The sequence below is a fragment of the Lagopus leucura genome, unplaced genomic scaffold (assembly GCF_019238085.1).
Source record: "Lagopus leucura isolate 7727_CA_CO unplaced genomic scaffold, USGS_WTPT01 Super-Scaffold_100009, whole genome shotgun sequence".
Lineage (NCBI taxonomy): Eukaryota > Metazoa > Chordata > Aves > Galliformes > Phasianidae > Lagopus > Lagopus leucura.
Genome location: NW_024962266.1, coordinates 23,350,309 through 23,372,959, shown reverse-complemented (window position 1 = coordinate 23,372,959; position 22,651 = coordinate 23,350,309). Strand labels below are relative to the sequence as shown.

The 22,651-nt window shown below is 40.4% G+C and overlaps 1 protein-coding gene across 1 annotated transcript in view; it reads left to right on the top strand.

Moving 5' to 3' along the window:
- The first annotated feature begins 11,171 nt into the window (after positions 1-11,171).
- The window catches only part of EPS15 (epidermal growth factor receptor pathway substrate 15), a 43,533-nt gene continuing 32,053 nt past the window's right edge, over positions 11,172-22,651 (top strand). Inside the window, exons 1-9 of the mRNA XM_042873649.1 lie at positions 11,172-11,292; positions 17,116-17,157; positions 18,865-18,954; positions 19,305-19,352; positions 20,326-20,421; positions 20,836-20,901; positions 21,341-21,466; positions 21,920-21,979; positions 22,267-22,467. Of these exons, the coding sequence (XP_042729583.1) occupies positions 11,266-11,292; positions 17,116-17,157; positions 18,865-18,954; positions 19,305-19,352; positions 20,326-20,421; positions 20,836-20,901; positions 21,341-21,466; positions 21,920-21,979; positions 22,267-22,467 (756 nt within the window). The 5' untranslated portion in view covers positions 11,172-11,265. The remainder of the gene's footprint in view (positions 11,293-17,115; positions 17,158-18,864; positions 18,955-19,304; positions 19,353-20,325; positions 20,422-20,835; positions 20,902-21,340; positions 21,467-21,919; positions 21,980-22,266; positions 22,468-22,651) is intronic.

The following is a 22,651-nucleotide window of genomic DNA, read 5'->3' as shown; positions in this document are numbered from 1 at the left end:
TTGCCCTGAATGGCTCTGGCTCTGCATGACACTGCTTAGCTGCAACTAGAAACATTGGTGTGCTGTCAACATTGTTTTTCTCCTAGAACGAAAGCTGAGCATCATAACAGACCCTCTGAAGAAAACAATACCATCCCAGCTGAAACTAAGATATGAAAAACTGAGAACATGAGTTCAGTTGGATGTTTCCAGCTCTGGCTGTAGAGGCCAAAATTTGTTCATTCTTGTGCTTTCCGTTGGTCTTGATGTGGTTACATGCACATAATGAACAGCAAAATGCAGCCCGCTGGCTTAACTTTGGCTATTTACATGCTTTAATCTTTATGCTCTAGGATTCATATTGCTTAGGAAAAGAGGAGGATCTGAGCCTTTTGTTAGCATTAAACTGGTTTTTGCTGACTAGTTCTAATTACATTATTTCTAGTTGCCAAGTAGAGAAAAGATTCAAATCTTCTGAATACAGCAAAATCAGTAGCTACTAAGCTGTTTTATCAGTCGTACAGATTTGGTTTGCATGTCTGACAGTTTTAGACAAAATCCAACCCACGTTTTCCCTTATCCAAATATTTACATTTTGATAACATTCGCTTATTTTGTCTGTAGCAAGTCATGTCTACGTGGCTTTACACTTTAGGATGGGAACTTAATCTGTTAAATATCAGGAGTGGTGTTCCATACATTTAACGACTACAGAGACTTTGCATTACATGTAGAAATTGCACTGAATTTCTGAAGGAAGAGGAGCGCAAGGTAGCTGATCAGCCTTACTCTGAGTGTTTCTTGTCTGTAGAGTTAACTTCAATGCCTTTGCTTTTTTTTTCTTTAATCTTGAATCCCATATGCCCACTATCTTTCATTCTAGACGTACAGTACTTTAAGGATTTCTGGGGATAAGCAGTGCAGCATTGGCTGACACAGTACCTGTGTGAAGCACAGCTAATAACCCACTGGTCAGCTGCTATAGGTAACACTTGGCTGACTCAAGTGATGGCTGTCATTTCTATCCCCAGTAGCAATACACAAGCATTCTGTGTAATGAATTCTTAAACTAATTACTTTTCAGAAATGTTTGATTTTTTTTTCATGCGTAGAAAAAAACTGTGGTATGCAGTATGCCATTCTTTGTGGGTTTTGACTGTACCTTGCTAAGATTCCCAATGTTAACAATTGCAGACAATTAGGCAGTCTGCAGGGATGGACAGATTATAGGCAGATAAATATGTGTAGATAGATGTGTGCATCCCAGATGGAAAAAACTGGCATATCTGGGCAAATCAAGATGTATGGTACATTTAAATCAACTTTGCTTTATAGTGGAGGTGTTGCCTAAGACTTAATAGTGGCTGCAGTAACAGTGCAAGCCATGAACCAAGTTTTTGGCAGGAGGTCCAAAGGCTGGGAACTATTACAAGCTGGAGAGAACTTTCTGGAAGCTGATTCCATATTAGATTGTTTAAATGGGAAATAGTAGACTTCATACTCTAGGTGCTTTATCTTGTTTGTTTGTGCTTAAGTCCTGCCAACCAAAGCATGATTTGAAAGAGAAATTTGGTTTCTGAACTCTCATTATATTTTCAAGCCTTTCTTGGCAATCTTGAAGGCCAGAAAGGTCCAACGTCTGCTTTTTTGTTTGCTTTTTCTAATTAAAGCTCAGATAACACATTCAAGCTCTTAAGTCTAGAGGCTGGGGCTTTATTAAAACAAAGAAACCAAAATTTGGAAAATAGAGAATCTTTCTGGCTGTTAAGATGAACTTGTTTGCTTAAGCATGCCAAATTTGAAAAGAATTAGAAGGGTAGAAAATGAGTAAAAAGCATCTTCCAAGAAGGTTATCCCTATTTGTCTAAAAGTGGGACAAGGAAAACTTTTATCTCACTTAACTTTCATTTTTGGGTGGCATTTGAACAGGGCTGTGTGTTTGGCAGCTCATCTGTTGAGCCATCTGTTTCATATTGTGCATGTTCAGAAGGCACTTCGCATCCAGGCATGCAGTTCCCCAGTACACAGGAGATGTGAGCTGGATTTGCAGTCTAGCTATCTGTAAACATGGATATGCAATCATATATGCAAATAAATTCTGTTTGTTTTGGAGAAATTGAAGCATTCATACAGCTGGAGAAACCTGAGAAAGGATTTAAGTAGAGAGCCTGTTTCCCTCGTACTGTGCTCAGGCAGTGCAGAATGAGAGAAAACCACCCAACGTCCCCAGGTAGGAAGTTTCTCTTGTAGATTGAAAAGTTCTTGATAGACTAAGAGCTGACACAGTAGCCAGTCTTACAGCCCATTTAAATGGTGTCTTAAGGTGATTATAGGGTACAGAAACTGCAATTTGGTTCTCTACGTTCATGAATCATCCCAGCACAGCACTAGGCATGAACTGGATAGGCAATCAGAAAGTTGTATCCAACTCTTTGAGAGCCTTTGTGCAAGTACATCTTGGCCAGGAAAGAGGATTTGATCCATAAACTTTAATGATACATTAGGTAAATTTCATATTATTTATGGCATACTGGTGGCACTTAACTTTTTCATATGCTGGCTGTTTTGAACATACTTCCTTTATTCAGAATATACTGCTTGTTCCACCCCTCCCTATTCCTTCCTTTCCCCAGAATGCTGACTCAATTCCTTTTACTCTTTCAGCCAGCTTGCAGTTTTAGGCATTTCCTTGTCCAGGTTCCAGTGAAACACACCACTTCCCTCCCAGCAGCACTGGGCAGCTCTGATGCATCTGCACAGCAACACAGACCATGGTCTTTTCACAGGATACACTAAAACTACGGATTTGAGCAACATGCGGGAAGAGAAAATTTTGCTCATGTGGTGCAGTGATGGGAGTAGTGGTAAATCTAGAACGAGCCAGCAGATTTAAGGGAAAAGCTTCATTTCATCATAATTATCTTCCTAGATTATATATTTTCTTTCTATTGCTCTTCATATTAGCCAAAGGCACAGAATGTTTGCGTTATCAGCAAAGCTTGAGTCTTCTGGTGATGAGGATCACAGTTCAGTGGTATTGCTCATAATGAATTGGCCAAATGGAGGATCTGCTGCATTGTTTGGGCAGATCTCACTCAATGTGATACGCATAAAGGTTCTCACTATGACCTCAAATTCAGTGAGCTGCTAGGAAATACTTATTTCTGCTAGAAGTAGCATATGTTATTATTATTGCATGTGCACAATTTGCACATCTACGAATTCAGTAATTTTATTTTTTTGTGATATATTTCATCTGTTGATCTTATCATAGATCCTGATGGTACACTGCTTACTCAAGCTGTATTACTGTTTAAATCAGTCCCCAGAATGGTACAGGAATAGACCATTATTTCAGCAATGTCACAAAATTGTGATACCTACAAGAAATGAGTTCAATTAAAATTTTGCCAGCTTGGATCTTGTTAGTAGAATAAATGCTTTTCTCATAAACAATTTGTCAAATTACTGCAAAGCTGTGAGAGTAGGGGACAAAACTGTAGGCATGCAGAAATATCAGATATATAGTAATGGTAAGGAGGAAAGAGACAAAAAGAGAGATTCTCTGCTGTTTTTAGAACCTGCCAAGAGTGTGACTGCAATATTTTGGGAAGAGGAGTCTTTCAGACTATTGCCATCTGGCTGGCCTTCATCTGTGCCAGTTGTTATACAGGCCAAGCACCCTGTCCTGCTTCCAGAACATTTCTTTGAATAAAAAATTTGATTAAAAAACACAGGAACTGTTACCTGACTGGAAACATATCAGTTAAGTGACACAGAAACCCAAACGAGCAATCCGAGCTTTGGTTTGCCTGTCAGAGACTTTGATCAAAAGCTTCTTCATCCATGTTCTGAAGCAGTTTTTGGATACTCTGCCCCTTTCAAGCCTCACTTGGAAGCAAGAAAGGCTGGCTGTACAATCTGCTCCAATTTGCTGTCCAATACTCGTGATAAATACACTTAAAACAAAATAGGTCATTTGTCTCATTCTTTTCATTACCAGCTATTTCTGAGATACCGTGCACATTGGTTTTGTTTCCTGTACCTTGTTTTTCCAAAAGCCAGCCATCTATCACACCAAGGTGTTTTTTTCAAAGCCTACCTCTGTGTGACAGCATTGGCAACTCAGTTCATCTATCACAGTAGTCTGTGAAGGCATGTCTCAGTCCTACACTGGAGATATCTCTATGTTTTTAATCTGTGCTTGTGGCAACTCCATATGCTGGAAAAAGGAGTTGAAATATCAAAATTAGATATTGCATTGGCTTTTTTAATGAATTGGGTATGAATATTTTGTGATGCCATCCAGGCCTTTGATGAACTTCTCAAATTTAAAGTTAACAGACATCTTGTGTTCCTAAGAATCATAACTAGAAAAATGAGGAGACTTGAAAAGAAAGAATAAGCATCAGATAATTGTAAATAAAGCAGTGTAGATTTTCTTGACCTTGATTTCTTGATCTCTGCCAGGTGTTGGTATAGTTTGTACTTTTGGGCCTATATTTGTGTCACCTGGCTCATAGATCTGTTTTGTAGTGCAGGAGACTCACAGCTCATTTCTAGCCTTGGATTTATTCTTTGCTTAGGAGAATTGGGGATAAAAGCAGCAACTCATATTTTACAGTTAACTAAACAGGTCTACTGATGATTTTCAAGCATTTTTTTTCTTCTGCTCACCTGCATGTATGTAATTTACCATCAGATAGAACTGTCACAAGAAAAGCAGACAAAAGCTCATTCAATCGTTTTGCAGAAATAGTTCTGTAAGTAAATTCCCCAGGGTAAACTTGATTTGAACAGGAACTAATTATATCTCTTCAATAAACAGGAAGAGACTGACAGTCAAGAATGTTTCAGCTCTGGAACTGGAGTGCCTTTGAATTGTGGAGATTTTTTTAGGAAGAGCACATCCTCTTTTCCTGCAAAGCTTATGTAGTTATTTGGTCTTATCTAGTTTGCAAGGCTGCTTCCTCTGTTTTATCCTGAGGACCTTGTTACTTTTTTCTTTTACACCTCCATGTTCTTTGTGTAATTTTCATACCTCATATCTGGTTGTTCTGTGGGCAATTTGGGGGTTTATCCTTCTAAAGAAGGACAAATCTGTCACGTTTGTACAAAATAAACTGATAAGGAATCTGAAAATGTGGTTTTGCACCGAATGTGCACCGATACATTCTTTAATTACTTATTAGCTTTTGTGCAACTCATTTAAATAAACATTACCAGTAACAGCAGAAATCAACTCAGATAATCTTTCAAATTCTGGAGAGCATTTAGAAGGCCAGAATATTTTTAAATGCAATTTTATTTGTAAATCAAGCATCTGTCATCAAAAAGCTGTCATGAGAGCACTGAAATCCATGATGTAGTTTTCTCAATCATGGTAATTACTGCACTGGAAATATTTTCTATGGCTGCTTTAAGTGCTACTAAAACTCAGTTAAGGGCACTTTTTAATGGGTGATTGCCAAATCTTTATAGTCGCATCTATTGCAATGCAAGAGGTGAATCTGCTTGAATTTTCTTACTACAAACAATAGAAAAGAAGCATAAGGTCACAGAGTTCTGCAAGTCCATGTCAGCTGGTGGAGTCTGAATTTCACTCCTGTTCTTTTAGGTCTGATCAGTCACATGCACACCTTAAACAGTTCCATTAAGGCTGACTCATTGCTGCATTGGTTTTGCAACTCAGCCTCAAAACAAAACAGAAAACAAATGAGTCATTAAAGGAATAATTTGGTTGTCTCTAATGGAGTTCATGTTTCAATTGCATGTTTGTGCAACCAGACAAGAACAAATACTAAATTTAGAACTTCTCACTGCGCCCATACTTTGCACAAAGGAGGTAACACTCAGACTTTGAGATTTATTGTACGTTTAAAATACTTTTCACCGAAGAGCAAATTTTAAGTGCTGTCTCATCAGCTGTGTTACAGTGCTGGGTTCGTAACAACTGATTTAGAAGAATGGAAAAGGAAAGGTGGTGTGTTTTAATTACATGTGAGTAGTTCAAAAAAACAAGGAAGGTTTTAAGGCAGCATTCCTCACTCTTACATGCTGACACCAGTGGGATTATTTGTTTTGCACTTAAAGGAACACTTTGCCTGCCAGTGTTGTGCAATTTTTGGCCAAGGAGCAGAACATATTTCTCTCTCTGCTACAGAGCATTAAATCAAAAATAATCCCACAAGGTGGGGCTTTCTCATATATGGACATACAGCAGGAGTGATTCTGAGCAGGGGGAGAGCAGCAAGAAGAACTTCCTGCTGAATCACCCCGAATTCCTTCAGCATGCAGAAGGGACTGCACTATACAAATACAATAGGAAGTGCAGCCTGCAGTCTCTCTTACAGCATATATGCCTGCTACCAATGGAGGCAAGTAATGCTTTGCTCTCCTTTCTCACTATTGTCAATAGTTTATGATCTCCTCCATAACAGCAAAGGCGTAGAAACACACATTTTAATTAGCACAGCTTTAAATGTAGCTTAATCGTGGTTAGCTAACATAGTGAAATCAGCCTTGTCCACGGAAGGCGAAATCATTGAAACCTTTTTGAATGCCATTGATTTTCCATTGCTGTTATGGCTTTTGACCCATCTGCTCGCCATCCCTCTGGCAGTCGTGGTACCATAGCCCCCCTGACAGCTCTGTTCTGTCACCAGGGGGCTCATCGCTGTAGATCATGTACATGAGAGAGGTTATTGCTGAAACCAAGTGGAACATGACTTAAACATAGGAAGGAGTTCTACTAATGTAAAATTAAATGCATGACTGTTGTGTTGTCCTGAGTAAGGACGAGTTTAAGGGCATGTTTAAGTGTTTTGCTTTTTTAGTGCTTGAATCAGTGCTTAGCTTGAAGACTTGGAGGTACTGGGTGAGTGATTTGGGAAAGCAATTATTCACAAAGCAATTAATTTTTAGCTGAAGATCATGCTTAGAAACAAAAAAAATCTTCAACAGCATTAATGTGACCACATGTTTAATAGTTGAAGATGCAGCCATTCCTTGTACAGCCTAATACGCACTTGGATAGAAATAGAACTAAATAGAAATAAAAGGATTATTTGTTGTTTTTTTTTTTTTTCCTTATGGCCAATATTATTGCATTAATGCAATAATTTTTTTTTCATTATTTTATTTCATATTTTCCATTATTTCCAAACCATGTCGATATTCTCTTAGGGTTGTAGTTAAGAGTAGAAGAAAATGAAGAAAAACTGAGAAGACACTAAGAATTTATAAGAAGAGAAAAAGAAACAGGAATATGGAAAAAAAAGAGGCAGCCAAGATATACAGTAATGCCCTCAAAATGGCATAATGCCATAAATAGTCATGAGTTTGTCTTAGATAAACAGTTCTATGAGTAGAAAAACAATTGTAAGGTTCAATAACACATTCTTTTACCTAACTTCTTTATGTATCCTATAATTCTGAAATGAATAAGAATCTTTCTGATAGGCACAGTGGATTAGTTTAATGTTAGGGCCATGCTGGGAATTTAGCAGGTAGATTTTTAGAACACATTCATTTTAAAACACAGTAGACCTGTAATTGTTCTGGGAAGGCAAATCTTGCATTGCCTGGACTTGAAGTATAGACAGCATGCCTCAGGAAAGACAGAACAAAGGATAAGCTCTTTTGCTTGCTGCTTTGTAAGCATATTAGTTTTCAATCTTCATTATTATTGAATATACAACACGCATTACAATATTGATGTGTTTAATTTATAATGAAGACTGTTGCTGTTGCATCAGTGGTAATGCTTGTTCTATTTCTATCCAAGTGCATATTAGGCTGTACAAGGAATGGCTGCATCTTCAACTATTGAACATGTGGTCACATTAATGCTGTTGAAGATTTTTTTGGTTTCTAAGCATGATCTTCAGCTAAAAATTAATTGCTTTGTGAAAAATGTTATTCTGCTGTGTGTCATCCATCTAGTATACTAGAGATCAGATTAGTATTTTTAATAAATATATACATTTTATCTAATTCTTTTGAGGCTTGAGGTGTTGCCCCATGAGATTGGCCCGTATAAATTAGAGAAAATATGCTTGCAGTCTTATAAATTCCTAGTCTCTTCATAAGAATTCTAAATATCATGGTTCAGAAATGGTTTTGCTTTTTGGGTTTCTCAATATTTGCAATAGAAATTGTATAATTTCCCCAAAACAGAGGTAAAACCAATTATTCCATCCTGTACTCTATTTTTATGTGACAGAAGACTGCCAGAACAGAAAACTGTGCTGAGTAAATATGTAAAGATACCTTAATGTCCTCGTTTGTGCTCCTTTAACACTGCCACCATTTTGTATGAATTTGATCTTCCCACAACCCCCTTTAAAATGTTTTCAACGCATCTGTAACTGCCTGCATACCACCACGAGGAGCCAAGAGCACAGCTCCAGAGGTGTAAGCAGATTAGTCATTAGGATGCAGCTTTCAGAATGATTGCTGTAGTTTGCTGGTAACTTGGCATCTCTGTAGAAGATATGCTGTAGCACTCAGGCATTACAGGCTTCATGCAAAAAATTAACAGATACCCATGGAAAATCTTACAGAGAAGGTCAGGCTAGATTATTTTAATGGTCTCTTGTGGCCTTTAAAACATAACAGCCTATCAGGAATCCTACATCCACAAAACTCGCAGCTGCATAGAGCATAAAGAGCACATAGAGCAACAGGGGGGGTGTTACTGTTTAGAGACACACCAGCATTTGGGATCTCCTAAAACAACTTGTATCACTGGTCCTGGAAAGTACTCTGACGTTTGGATACCTTCAGACCAAAAGGTCACCAGAGTTTTGTGCTGATCTCACTTCTCAGGAGGGATCGATCAGCACCAGAAGTGTGGTAAAATGCTGCTGTGTGTCAGGAGCCCAGCTGTTGCTTGGCTTTCTGACAGAAGCCTAAAACAGTCGGTGCCTACCTGTGAGCGAGTCTTTTATTTCCACTCTTTGATCAGAGAATTGCAGTTTTTTTCCCCAGGATGTTGTGTGCTTGTGCAACATTTCCTTTTGTTCTGTGAAAATCCAAGGGGTTTCATTTCACAGTTTCAATCCTCCATTTGGTGTCTGTAGTATCGGAGCTCCTAACTTGCCTTGTGCTGAAATACCAGAAAGCTGGCTAAGTCATTTCATGTTGAGGTGTGCAGGAGGCAGGAGTGAGTCAGCTCTCCTGTCAGCATCCAGAGCATTCATGGAGTGTAATAATACTTTTCCTAGAACGAGCAGAACAGGTCACACGGAATACCTACGTGTTGTTTGGGAAGAAAAATAGTGGGCTTCCTGTGTGCAGAGCCACAAACAATGCTATAATAAAGGAAGGCATGGTCATTTAGATGTTATTTCCAGGGAGACCAGCGGATCTCATTAAAATGTTATTAGCCTTACTAAAGGTACTTGATGACTATAAGAGATGTATAAAACACAGAGGTTGTGAGCATCTGATTCTCACTTGTGTGAGGCCTTTCTAAACTCTACAGTTGTAGCACAGCTTCAAACTCAAGTTGGCTGTACTAGCACAAGTCCTATTGCACACTTGCACAGTGTCTTAAAAAGGGGTTTTGCACTGAAACGGCGTACTAGTACTGTTCTCCATGTCCTCTTGAGATTTTGATTCTGGCTTAGAAGCAGATAGCTGCTTTCTCCTGGGAGCTGTCATGTCTAGATTCACAGAAATCTGCAGCACACATTCAGTGGCAGCAAGCTGATGAGTGCTGCTGTAATTATTACAGAGATGTCAGAGGCCAGCTAGCTGTTTTAACTCAGGTAGCTGGGATCCAAGACAGGACTCCTTTGCAGGAGGCCCAGAACAGTCAACACCATGACTGTCCCGACTCAGTATTGACTGATTGGAGCTCATTATTATTTTAATTAGCAGAGCCCACATAATTACTTTGAGTGATTCTTGCACTGTGACTCCATGCTGAGCGGTCACTTGTTTGACCATGTGCACTGAAAGGAGCTGTAGCTGTAGAGGTCCAGAACCACATCCCCAGAGCTGCCCGCTAGCTTCTAACTTCCTACCTCAAGCCTCTGGCAGCTGGTGGTGATCCAGCACTCTCTTCTGTGCCCCACAAACACTGACAAGCTCCAGTACTGCTGTCCCGTGGAGACACGGCTGTGGTTTCACAATCTTCTGGTTTATTTTCCAGATACTAATTATTGTGGGATAGTATTTCAATTTTAATTACAGATGAAAAAATCAACCTACAAAGATAAGAGCATATGTTATTTTCTAGGAATTTTACTTCAGAGGAAATGAACATGAGGTAGAGGTGTGACAATCAATGTGAATGGTGTGAATACATTATACTATTTGCTTTTAATATTCTTCCCTTCCATATAGTCTTTTTTTTCCTCCCAGAAAGAGGTCAGCAGAGCAGAGCTTCTAGAAAACCTTTATTAGACAAGAGGTGAGAAAGAGGGATCCCACGTGTCCTGTGGCAGATGTAGATAGCAGCCAGCAAGGACTGAGGATTGACAGGCTGCAGAGGTGGGTGTGAGCATTAGCATAAGTGTGAAACTGAGCTGGAAAAGGATTTCAATGGTAGGGAATGAAGAACAGAGGAAGGCACAATGCACTCTTTCCAATAGATACGATTCCTGATAATTTCCTCTGGTCTGAGTGCTAGACTCATACCTGGTCCATCTTTGGCACGAGTACAAAAATAAGAATGCTTTTCCTCCCCCCTCGGTTCCTGATGTATGACTTTGTGGTAGTGCAAAGCGGTCAGGGGAGCGACCAAAATAGCTGCTGAGTGGGAGGGAGCAGGTACGGCGGCAGCTCCTGTATGAGTCCGTGCCCTGCGGCACTGTACCTATGGCAGGGACCCTACCGGGGATGTGCCGGACCCATGCCGATTCCCCTTGGGCCCTTTTCCCAACTGTCACAACCCCAGTCCCAAAGATGCTGCAGCTCTGGGCTGGGGACTTCCCCAGCTTGGGCGGCGGCTGAGCCAGGGAGCTCGGAACGCGTGGAGCATTGGGGCCAGCGGGGCCGTACGGGAAAGCCAAATACGAGACCCGATCCGTATCATGGCTGCTGCTCCGGGTTTTTGCCGCAGCCGCCTCCAGCGCTCCGGCTCCAGCCGTGTTCCGCCGCCCGCCGTTGCTTTACCGCTGCCGTCTGAGGGCGGAGGCTCCGGCTCCGGGCCGGCGGGCGGGGATCCGGTGCCGGATTTTGGCCGGGACCGTCCGGGGAAGTTGCCGAAGTTGGGCAGCGAGCGCTGGGTCGCGGCGCGTCCTTCCTGCGGCCCGGCCGGTGCATGATGGAAGCAGCATGGCCGCCCACCTCTCCCTGACACAGGTACCTCCCGCCGCGGGGAAGGGGCCGCCCGCCTCTCTCGGGCCGAGGCTCGCCGCCTCCCGGGACGGAGGAGCGGTGGCCCGGGGCCGGAGGCGAGCGGCGCGGCCCCCGCGGAGCGGTTCGGCGCCGCCTTGGCCCACGGCTTTGTGCGAGCCCCGCGCTGTCAGGTTGCGGCCGCGGCGCAGAGCGAAGGTGGGCCGGGCGGGCGGGAAGTCCTGAGCCGGTCGGGCGCCGCCGGCCCCGCGGCGCGGCCCCGTGCGGCTGCAGGTGCCTCTGCCCGCGGCCCCCGGCGTTCCTCGGCCGGGGAGCGGCCCGCAGCGGGCCGCGGCGGCTGTCAGCGCGGTCGGGCTTTTGTCTCGGGGAAGGAGCGGCTGGCTTCGACGAAACGAACAGAAAACAAACCCCGAGCCGCCCCGCGGATGGCGAGGGCGGGTGGCGGAGCCGTGGGGCGCGGCGGTGCTCCGGAGGGCTGCGAGGCGGCGGGCCGGCTGTGCGCTCGGGGGGCCCACGGGCTGTGCCCCATGTTCTGACGTACCGGCGGTGCTTTAGCAACCGAGGTACCGGTACGGAAGGCGTGTCACCTCGTTTCGGCTACCTGCGTGCCGTGGGGACGCTTTGGTGTACTGGCTCTCGTTCCTTAGAGGGTCGATAGGTAGTAAACTGCAGGCGGGGCTGGTTCGTGCAGCAGGGACGGGGATACATTCGTTCCGACTGGCGGGCCTGCGTTGGTTGCTGCGGTGCTTTGATCCCACCATCGATAATGTCGTTTGTTTTAACGACAAACAAGCTACTAAATAAGTGTGACTCACCAAAGCATGCGTGAGACAACTGCAAAGTTCTGAGCGAGGCTGCTCCATTTGCAGTTATTCCCCAGTGGAGCTGGCTTTTGAGGAAATCGTCAGTCATTTCCAGTGTGAAACATCCCCATGCTACAGATTTGAAAAAGTTTGCACACAGCAGTAACTGATTCTGTGGGCTGCTGTATGGGCACGGGCTGTTCTGGCTCGTTATGTGGGGAGGGGGAAGGAGTGTCTGCTGTAGAGCGTTCTGCAGTAAAACATGATTGCTTACAGGCTGTATAATCCTGTCATTGTAGAATTTATTGACTTTTTTGGTCACGTGGATGAGGAACTAAATAGAAATGTGTTAATGTTGACAGAGGCAGAAAAATTGCCGCTATTCTTAAAACCACTGTGACTGCAACTTGCATCAGTGGTTAGATTGAGGAAGCATTTTCTGTTGTTGATCATTGATGTGAGGGTTTCTTTTTTTGGCAAGTGAAAGGAGGGTGAGTAGAACAGGAATAATTTCAGGAAGTCAAACAAACCTGAAGGTAATTTCTTAAGTTGAGGTTCTAATTCTTGGCATTCTACAGTTTTGTAAAATCTTAACAAATCATAAGTGTTTTGAATGTGTTTAGATGTAGTATGAGGAAGTGAAAATGAGTACGGGTTGGGTGGGAGGGTGGGTATAGTTACCACCTACAGTGAGATCAATTACTTAAACCACCAGGAGAAGTATGCAGGCTGGTCCTTTGCTGCATGTAGACCTCATGCAGAGAGTCAGAAGCAGTCATGCTTGACCTGCAGTCAAGCTCACAGTTGTCTCAGATTTTCTTTCCCCCTTTCCATGTGGGTTTGACTGATTTAACACAGCTAGGAAGTTGGGGGTTTCCAAAATCAGACTGGGGTATTTTCAAATGGCTTTGCACCTGTGGTGTCTGAGAAGGCCAACATCCTTTATTTGAATATTAAGGCTCTGCTTAAGAAATGTGGAACTTTGATAACTAAACACATTTCAAACCTGTGTAGCTGTAATGAAATTAACTACATTGAGTATACTTAAAGAGCGTTACAAAATGAATATGTTTATCTCTTCTCTTACCCCCAGTTTTGGTAATAATCTGAGGTATCTTTAACGTGGAAACAAGATAGCAGTACCAGTGAGGAGGAAGTGTTGGTATCTAGCAGTGTCATCTGTTGTTGGAGAACTCAAGTATCGCCAAGGAGAAGAGTTTCATTTTTGACCTTCCAACTATGGCTACTTATCTTGTTTAATTTAGAGAGGGAAAAGCAAATAGAAAAAGCACAAAATGCATATCAGGAGTATGGAAGGTATGTATGTTGAATGCTGAATGTTGAAGGCTGGTGTAATACAGGCATAAAAAAGCTCTGTTGCTTTTGAGAATTAAAGCTGTGGTTCAGCATGACAAACTGCGTGATTGAAAGTTTGGAGGAATCAAGGTGGGTCTGCATGGAAGTATTCAGGGAGAATGGGAAGATAACTTTTGTTTGCCTCATACTGTGTCATGGGTGTCTGGAATTCCATGTGGTGTTCTCCAAAAGACTCACTGAATATTACTGAATGAGGCTAAGTTACATACCTGCTAGGTTTCTATCCAGTTACTGGAGTATATAGGATATAAATACACAAGAGTGCAAAGGACTGGTTTGTAGTAATAGATATGTTATAATAGAACCAAAAAGCAAAGCTCTCCAGTGACTTAATTCTTTTTCTCTCCAGGTATCTGGTGAACTCCAGATTTTTGTTAGGAATCACAAAATGATTTTTATTTTTAAATATATGTACCTATTTTATAGACATGAGAAATCTGCTTTTCCACTTTCTGCCCTCTCTGAAAGATCAGGAAATCTGAGTGTGTGTGCATGAATGTGTTTCAGCTGGTAAAGCAGACAGGGCTTAATTTTTTGGTTGAGATTGACCTTGTTAATGGCTGAAAGGCAGTGGAGCTGCTTCTTTGTGTTTGACAGACTTTGTTCAGTACTGATTAGAAGATGGTTGAGGTTTCCTGGCATGATTTGAGAATAAAATTGAACAGTATTTAATTAAGCAGTGACAGATGTCTGTGCAGAAGGAAGATGGCAGTTTCTGCGCATGCTTCAGCTGCCTAAGGGGAATGAAAGTTCTGACTCTTCAAGTGCATGGCTGTAGATGCATATAGATTATAGCAAATATTTTCTTAATTTCCCCTGTGTTGTTGTTAGAGAGGGAAAAGCTTTTAATCTGAACGAAGCTTTCATTCAGTAACTCTTTTAACATCATCATAACTGTGATAAAAAAAGGTGTGATTCCAGAATACAGTGGGCTATGTAAAGTATGAGCAAGAAATGCCTGTAGAGAATCTCTGCTCTTGTTTAACAGTTTGGAATATATAATGATGCGTGGTCAGATGAATGTGGAAGTGCCATCTAGGCCTCAGTAGGACAAAATTCCAAAAGAATGGGTGTAAACAATGTGAAAGGAGGAATTTTATTGAGGGGAAAAACACACAAAGAGTAGATCCAGATACTTCTTTTAATGGATGCGTTGTTTGAGCATGTGTATTTTCTATGAAGCTGAAGTTGAGTTGTTCTTAGCACAGACAGCGATGGAAAGCTTTACCATTGCATGTTTCAAATAAGAAAGAAAGGCAGTGTGAGAAAGGATGGGTTTATTATTGTTTGGAAGGGACATCACATTAAACACAGCTTGCCTTAAACTTCACTGCTTTTTGGCTGTGTGGTTGTGCTGTTGTTTGCTTGTAACTCTGTCATTCCTATTCCCAAGCTATGCACTGCTATAGGGATTCCAGGTGTTGTAGTTGTCCCTTGCCATTACATTTGTCTTTTATGGACTAATTTCATACTCTCCTCAACCTTTAGGAGGCTGCTGCTTCTAATAGTGGAAGAAGAACTGCTTGTACTTTATTCTTCCTTCCCTTTTTAACTTCTCTGAAATGGGGAGCTGAGATTCTCGCTGTGTCTGAAAGGTTCTTTTCTATCTTGAGTCATCTTGAGACCCAGGAAAGAGCAAGAGGATGGCTGCATGCGGAATGTTTACTAGCAGATGGTGTCATTTGACATGGAAACAGTGAAAACAAATCCTAAAACTTGGCATCATAATAGAATACAGAATTTTGGTTTTTAATTGAAATAGAACAGCTCACCTTCTATCTTACTTCCTATCTCATTTGGTTTGGAGGGATGCTTTGTTTTTTGTGAGTTTTTTTCCTCTGCAGATAGCCCCCCAGTCAGGGCTTTCTCACTGCTATGAGCAACAGAAGGTTGTGGACGTTAGACCTAAGTAAAAACATGACAGCGGGGTGAAAACATGGCTGTAAAGGCTTGAGTGCCTCTAGAAAATGAAAAAGACTGGTGTCCCTGAAGGTGGTTTTTTTATTTCCTGGGATAATATCCTGAAGTTCAAAGGTTTTGTAACAAAGGTGATAATTACTGGAACAGACGTTACTCTTGTGAAGTGATAAACTTTTAAATGCAAACATGATAATGTATTTTTGTATTTTTGCATGCAGTGGAATCTGACCTTTTCTCCCTCCTTCCTTTTTGCATTGTGAACAAGTTGAGGTTGTGCTCTACAGTTGCATATTACAAATCTCGTAAAAAGAGTGCTCACAGGTAAATTCTGCAGCAACACCTTCAGAAGCAGAGCAGTGTTTTTCTTCTTGCAGATAGAGCACATTCCTGACAATATTAATACCTTTTAATGTGGGGTGTATTTTGCAGGAAAAGTCAGTTACTAGTAGAAATAGTTGGGAATTTTTTTATTCTGTCTGGTGTCACAGGAAATTCCAGTTGTTGCAATGATACTGATGTTGAAGTGAACATTGGAAACACTGCTGAAACAAATAAGAATGACTGGCTTGTGCTCCAAGTGCTGAATGAGAAGATTGTTTTGCACTCAGTGTTTTCCTTGCAGGACTCCAACATGATATTTCCTGTCCAGGAGTGACAATGATAGGTTTGGCTGTAATAATGAAACATTTGGCTGAACAAAGAGTGATATTGGGCAAGAGGGATGATGTGGGCTTTTACTTCTAGAGCGCACAGTGCTCAACTTTGTTCCAGTATTTTGCTCCTAGCTTTAATGGGATTTTGCATATACTGGTACATTATGATGAATTAATGAACTTAGTAAAACATTTGAACGTTTTGGGGAATAGCCCCTCTAAAATGCTATTAAAATTGTAGGTGAATTGATAAGTGCAGCACTTGACAATTAATTGAGAAAGTATAGTATGCTTTGGGGCATGCTGGAAAGTGCTGGAAAGTGGTGTATTGGTGCTGCGGTTGTCAGGTCTGGCAAAATGTGAATGTATTTTGTCAGGCAATTCTAAGGGCTGTGTAAATGGCTGCTTAGGTAGTGGCTGACACAAGAAGTGCCAAAGCAAAGTCAGAGTGCAATAATTGTAGGTTTAGATGCTGTTTAATCCTTGCTTGAGTTTAGGTGAACTCTGGATGTATGGTAGGTGGTAGTGAAAGTAAGGCAGAAGGGATCTTTGGCAACGATACAGATTGAAATATCTCCTCCCCCCCTTTTTTTAATAATAATTGTTGCTGTGAATTTAGTTAGGAATCCACGACTTACTTAGATATCTGAAAACTTTGCAGGCTACTTGCTTAAGGCACTGAATTCTAAATGATGATTTAGTGGGTAATGAAATCCAGCTATCTTGCTTGGTATTCATTAGCGAGCACTTACGGGACTGTATCATCGCAGGCTTCTTGGCTTGTATTGGATCTTGCATACAAATTTGTTTCGTGCTGCCTATCCTGGTGACCTGTCTGAGAGTAACCTGATAGTGATCAGTGTCAGTGGCTCCAAAACAAGGAGCAAGTCTTCTGCAAGTTACAGTATAACAGTCCTCATCATTTTGCAAAACAGGCTTATATAAGTGCTTAATGCTTTATGAAGACCAGCAAAAAGTGTTTCCTAGCTCTAGTCATCCGGGGAGAAGGGAGCTGAAATGCAGATTTTATGGTTAATTGAATATCCTTTTTTTTCCTTTCTTTTTTTTCTTTACAGCTGTCAAGTGCAAATCCTGTGTATGAGAAGTTCTATCGACAGGTGTGTATGTTCTTGCTGAGAAAAGAAACTTTCTTCTACATAAAAGAATATTCCTTTGCTGTAGACTTCAGCATGGCCAGCAGAGTGTAAATGTTTGAAGTTCAAGAAAAGCACTGCTGACTTACAATATATTTCTCTATTAACTAACACTTGTCTGAGATGTATCAGTACCAAAGAAAGTGTAAGATGATTTATATATGGCAGTTTGCTAGCAAATTCAACAAAACATACATCAATTTACAATAAGAGGACTGTTAGCAGTTGGACTGGAGTAAACCCCTGCCAAGTACTGTGCTGATGTGGTTGGTTGTTTTCCATTTACAAGTGAAACTGACTTTGCTGTGTTTGTAGACCAGTTAGGTTTATGTAAGACTTGCATCACTCTTTGTGCCTTAAGGTTCTTCCCAGTGCTGTGAGGAGTGAAAGGCAACCGAATGCCAAAAGCATATGTGTAGTTCTTGCAGCTTCACTCAGTGGACATAAATTCTTTTGATAAATAAGATTTGTCATTTGTCTTTTATATTTAGATTCAGAAGGAAAAAAAAAGTTTGTTTTCGTAAAAACAGGTTTAAAAAAAAAGGTGTACAGCACCATTTATCAACTTATGCCTCAAAAAGTTGGGCACTCACTTCCTAAGAGGGACCTTTCTCCACGAAAGGGGCATTTCAGTTTTGAAATTGATGAACAAAAAAAGGGAGTTTACCTTGGTCATAGTTAGAATGGCTTATGAGAGTTGAAAGAAATAGCATCACCCTTACGAAGCTATCTTTCAGTCTGATGAACAAACTTGTCATCTCTCTCTCTAGGAATACAAGTCCTTTAGAGAACACCATATTATGTTTATCGTTAGAGGGTCGCAAGAAAAGACAAGGAACTCACTTTTCTCCCTGTTAGATTTCCTAGCTCCGTACAAATGGCTGTTTCACTGACTTGGATGATCTTTGCCACACACCTGTCTGTCCCTTCTTCATGGTTGCAATTGCTTAATCACTGAAGTATGAAACAAAAAGTTGGATGAAGAAAGGGAGTTACAGGCCAAGTATGATCCAGCTTCTGAAGTCACTTAGCATCTTGCATCCATTGGCTTAAGCAGCCTAGTGACACTGGAGCATCGTCTGGCAGTCTTAGCAGGATACAGCCTGAACCTGATGTTACTGTTAGCTGTGTTGTGTCAGTGGATTTTTTTCTATGGAATTGAGTCTTCTGACTTGCTCAGCCAAATGCTTTTTCTGCAAGCATCAGTACTAAGAAGTAACTTTGGAATGTACTGTCTAAACACTTTCAGATGCACATGATAACTTTTTCCTTCTCCTCCTTTATATAAGGAGATGTCAGCTTTCAAAATAGCAGTGTTAGAAAGACATTTCCCTTTTTTCTTATAGTATTAGTAGAGCACGTCTTGTTTCTTTCATACTAGAAGCACTTAAGAGCTTTCTGTACCAATGAAGAATAAATTCATCACCTGAAGTAGCACTGATGCTTAGTACTCCTCCAGTTCTATCATAAACTTATTCATTTTACGCAGTCTAATTGCTGTGAAATTAAAAATAAACACAGCTGATACTGTGTTACACTGCCTTTGCTGAGAGAGATTCTCATGTGGCTATGAGCATTCTTTGCTAGCTTTTTGATAGCTTCTGTAGTGAGTTTCCATCAATTTGAAAGCTGGTTTGTGATGTGAGTTGCCTTTTTTTCTTCTATCCCCAGGTTGATTCTGCTAATACTGGAAGAGTGTTAGCTTCTGATGCAGCTGTTTTCTTGAAGAAATCTGGATTGACAGACTTGGTACTTGGAAAGGTATTTAATGACAAGTATTTAATAATCCTGTGGTCCCTTACTTCAGTTAGCATCCCCTGTAAATTAAAATACTTGGAAAGGTATGGCAGGATACATGATCTTCCCTAGTGTGTTTTCAGTAGTGCTATTTAATAGTTTCAAACTTCAGTACCTGTGCTTATTTAACTGTATATGTTACTCGTGATGGAAATTAAAACAGCATTTAAATTTGTCACCACAAGTAATTGCTGTAACAAAAGTTAAGAACTGAACTTCCATCCGAGAATTAAATTGTTTTTAAAGTGAGTGAGAACTTGTCAGCTTCCTCTTAGTGTTTTGGAATACCTTTGACTATTGTTTTTATGTTTTAGATTTGGGACTTAGCTGATACTGATAGCAAAGGAATCTTGAACAAACAGGTATGATTGTATGATGAATGAGGTTACTCTAACTGCTAGCAAACCTTGCAATGAGATGAGTATTAATGTTTCTGGTTCAGGAAGGCAATTCTTCTCATAGGATTTTTTTTCTGATATGTACTCCCCATTTCAGTGTAAGCTACAATAAGTGAAGTACCCTTCAGCTTCCTCATCTGTTTCTCTTCAAGTCATAAAATGAGCTGCTGTGTATGTGTGCAATACAACAGAGGAATAATTTAAGTCTAATGTACTGTATTTACTATTAAGGTAATTTTTCCTCTTAATCTTGAGGGCAAAAATGCAGAAATTAAAATGCTATAAAATCTTCAATTTATCTAATTTTGCTGGATTTCATGTGTGTGTTTGGACTTGTTGTTTTTAAGCTGCAGCTGTGAGCAGTATGTCTGTGTCAGTCAGATGTACATCAGTGATGCATGTAGCACGAGCTGCTGACAAGCTCTGATGTGATATTGCTGTTAGATGCTTTGAAGTGTAGTTCATTAAATAATGGCCTGCAGAGAGTTGGTTGCTTTAGTCCACATTCGGAAAAGGTGCTTGTAGCATCTATGAAACAAATCTTTCATCAGCCTTCCAGTTTGGTTCATCTATTTCATATGCTGTACACTTCTTCCCTCCTCCACTGTCAGCTACCTTTGGGGTTAACTCAGTTCCTTCAAGATAAACAGCTGTACTCACTGCTTCAGATTCTTACTTCTCTGTCATAGAAGAACTGAGTGCAGACAGCTGGTTATACTGGCAAGGAAGCAACTGAATGCATGGAGCTAGTAATAGTAAGTTTTACCTCGCTGGAAGGATTCAGTGTTTTTTTGACTACTGCTTTCTGTCATTTTGCAACTCCTACCTTCCAAGCTGTTTGTGACCATTGTATGTATAACAGTGCTAGAAAACTTCTTAATTCTTGCTCTTGCATATTTTCATACAATAAAACTTTACAATTTTATTTTTCCTGTAGGAGTTTTTTATAGCTTTACGACTTGTAGCATGTGCACAGAATGGATTGGACGTTTCCCTGAGTAGCCTCAATTTGCCTGTTCCTCCACCAAGATTTGTAAGATTTTATTTTTAATATGCCTATCAACTTCTTACTAATAAGAAGCTTTGAAGCTAACAATTAGGAGGACTTGTTATGAATACCAAATATTTCTGAAAAAGGTGTTGCAGGGAGGGGAAAACAAGAGAATGTGGAGTTAGAATAAGGTGCTGCATGTTCTAGTGGGGTTATAAAAGTAGAATTGTGTAAAACTGGAATATTTATGGCACTTGTTCTGTTAGTGCTGTCCTTAATGGAAGAAAGGTTTTAAATTTCTTACTGTAAATCTTTATCTCCCTCACTAAAGTATGCATGACTAAAATGCTTTGAGAAGCAATAACTTCTCAAATAAGGGGGTGGTTTTGAAAGGTCAGAACTCTTTTTTTTTTTTTTTTTTTAAAGTGAGTCTTTTCTCTCTTCTTTTTTTATTAGACTGATACTAGTAGTCCTTTGCTGCTCAGTGGAACAGCATCAAGTGATATACCATGGGCTGTTAAGGTAAACAAAATATCATGCTACTATGTAGAATGGTGATGTGCTTTGTAAGGAAACACAAATCTGAGAAAAATATGGTACTGATAGCTATAGTTCATTGCACATGATAAATTGACATTCCTGTTCAATCTGTACTTTGGCTTGTAGATCTAATTTGTGTGGGTCTGGGGGAGGTGTGAAACTGCTTGGGAAATCTTGGGAAGAAACTTGATTTATTGAGAATAGTCACTTAAAGGCATGAAAATAAATGAGGACTAAATCTCAATGGATTTTGTACAAGTCTCTGCCTTTAAAAAGAAAAAAAAGGGGGGGAGGATGTAATTTCTGTGTATCAGGAACTTCTATGTATGCTTCTCTCGCTGTAGCTTTGACAAAAGTGAGTCAGTATTTTTGAAAGTGCTTTATGGAGTGCAAGTGTGATTATTTTTCTTCTGCTCTGCAGCTGGAAGACAAGGCCAAGTATGATGCTATTTTTGACAGCCTAAATCCTGTTAATGGACTACTGTCAGGAGATAAAGTGAAACCTGTACTCCTCAACTCAAAACTGCCAGTGGATATCTTAGGACGAGTAAGAGTAGCTTCCTATTATTTTTTTTTCCAATTAATTGTTAATTCGCAGGTAATAACTATGCTTCACTCATCTTCATCTGTTTCTCACATCCTGTGTTTATAGTAATAAGCCTAATTACTAAATATTGTCATATGGAGTGACCAGACATACAGTTGTTAAACTGTAAAATTTTTCATTGACATTTTGATAGATTACCTCTAATTATAATGTATCAGTTTTGTGTATGCTTCAACACTTTGTTTTGGACAGGGTTCAATTAGCACTTCGATTTCAGACTCTTCTTTTGCATGGTCTGTATGAATGTGTATCACTTACTGAAAACTGCTGTTAGATTAGTAGGACTTTAGATACAGTGGGAGGAGGCTGTTCTCTCATTTGTTTTGTAGTGATATAAAAAGGCAAACACTACAGTTTAGGCAAATATCCCTATATTCTTCTTTTTATTGGTAGGTGTGGGAATTGAGTGATATTGACCGAGATGGAATGTTGGATCGCGATGAATTTGCAGTTGTAAGTATCCTATATGCCTCAGAATTCTGAAAATGGAATGACAGAAGCTCAAAATGGGTGAATTGCGTGTTGGGTTCTGACTGTGCAGTTTCATTTCTTGCCTTTATTCAAAGACTTTCATCTAATTTTATTACTGAATTAGCATCAGTTTATTGAATATATCATTACACAAAGTAGCTTTCCCTCTGGGCTAAATGAAATATTGTGAAAACATGCTACAAAGTTATTTCTTAACTAATTCTTTCTCCTCCTTCTCTCCTCATTTGTGTTTGTTTCTTTGTGTTCAGGCCATGTTCTTGGTGTACTGCGCTTTGGAGAAAGAGCCAGTGCCAATGTCCTTGCCTGCAGCTTTGGTGCCACTATCCAAGAGAAAACCTATTAGTGTTCCAGGAGCAATGCCATTAATCCCTTCTTCAGCATCTTCCAAAGATTCTCATCAGTCCTTGCCACCTGTAGGCATTTTAGCTGCCAAAACACCATTAACACAGGTATAATTCTGAAGGAAATTGGGGTCAAAAGATTTGTTCTTTATGTTGTTCTTTGGTGTGTGCTTATGTGAGGAGTCTTGATAAACATTTTTTATTTCCTTCTCCTTCCCCTATTGATAATAAAATTGAGGAGGGTGATGGGAAGACAAGATTAAGAGAAAAGATAATACATAATTTCTTCAGA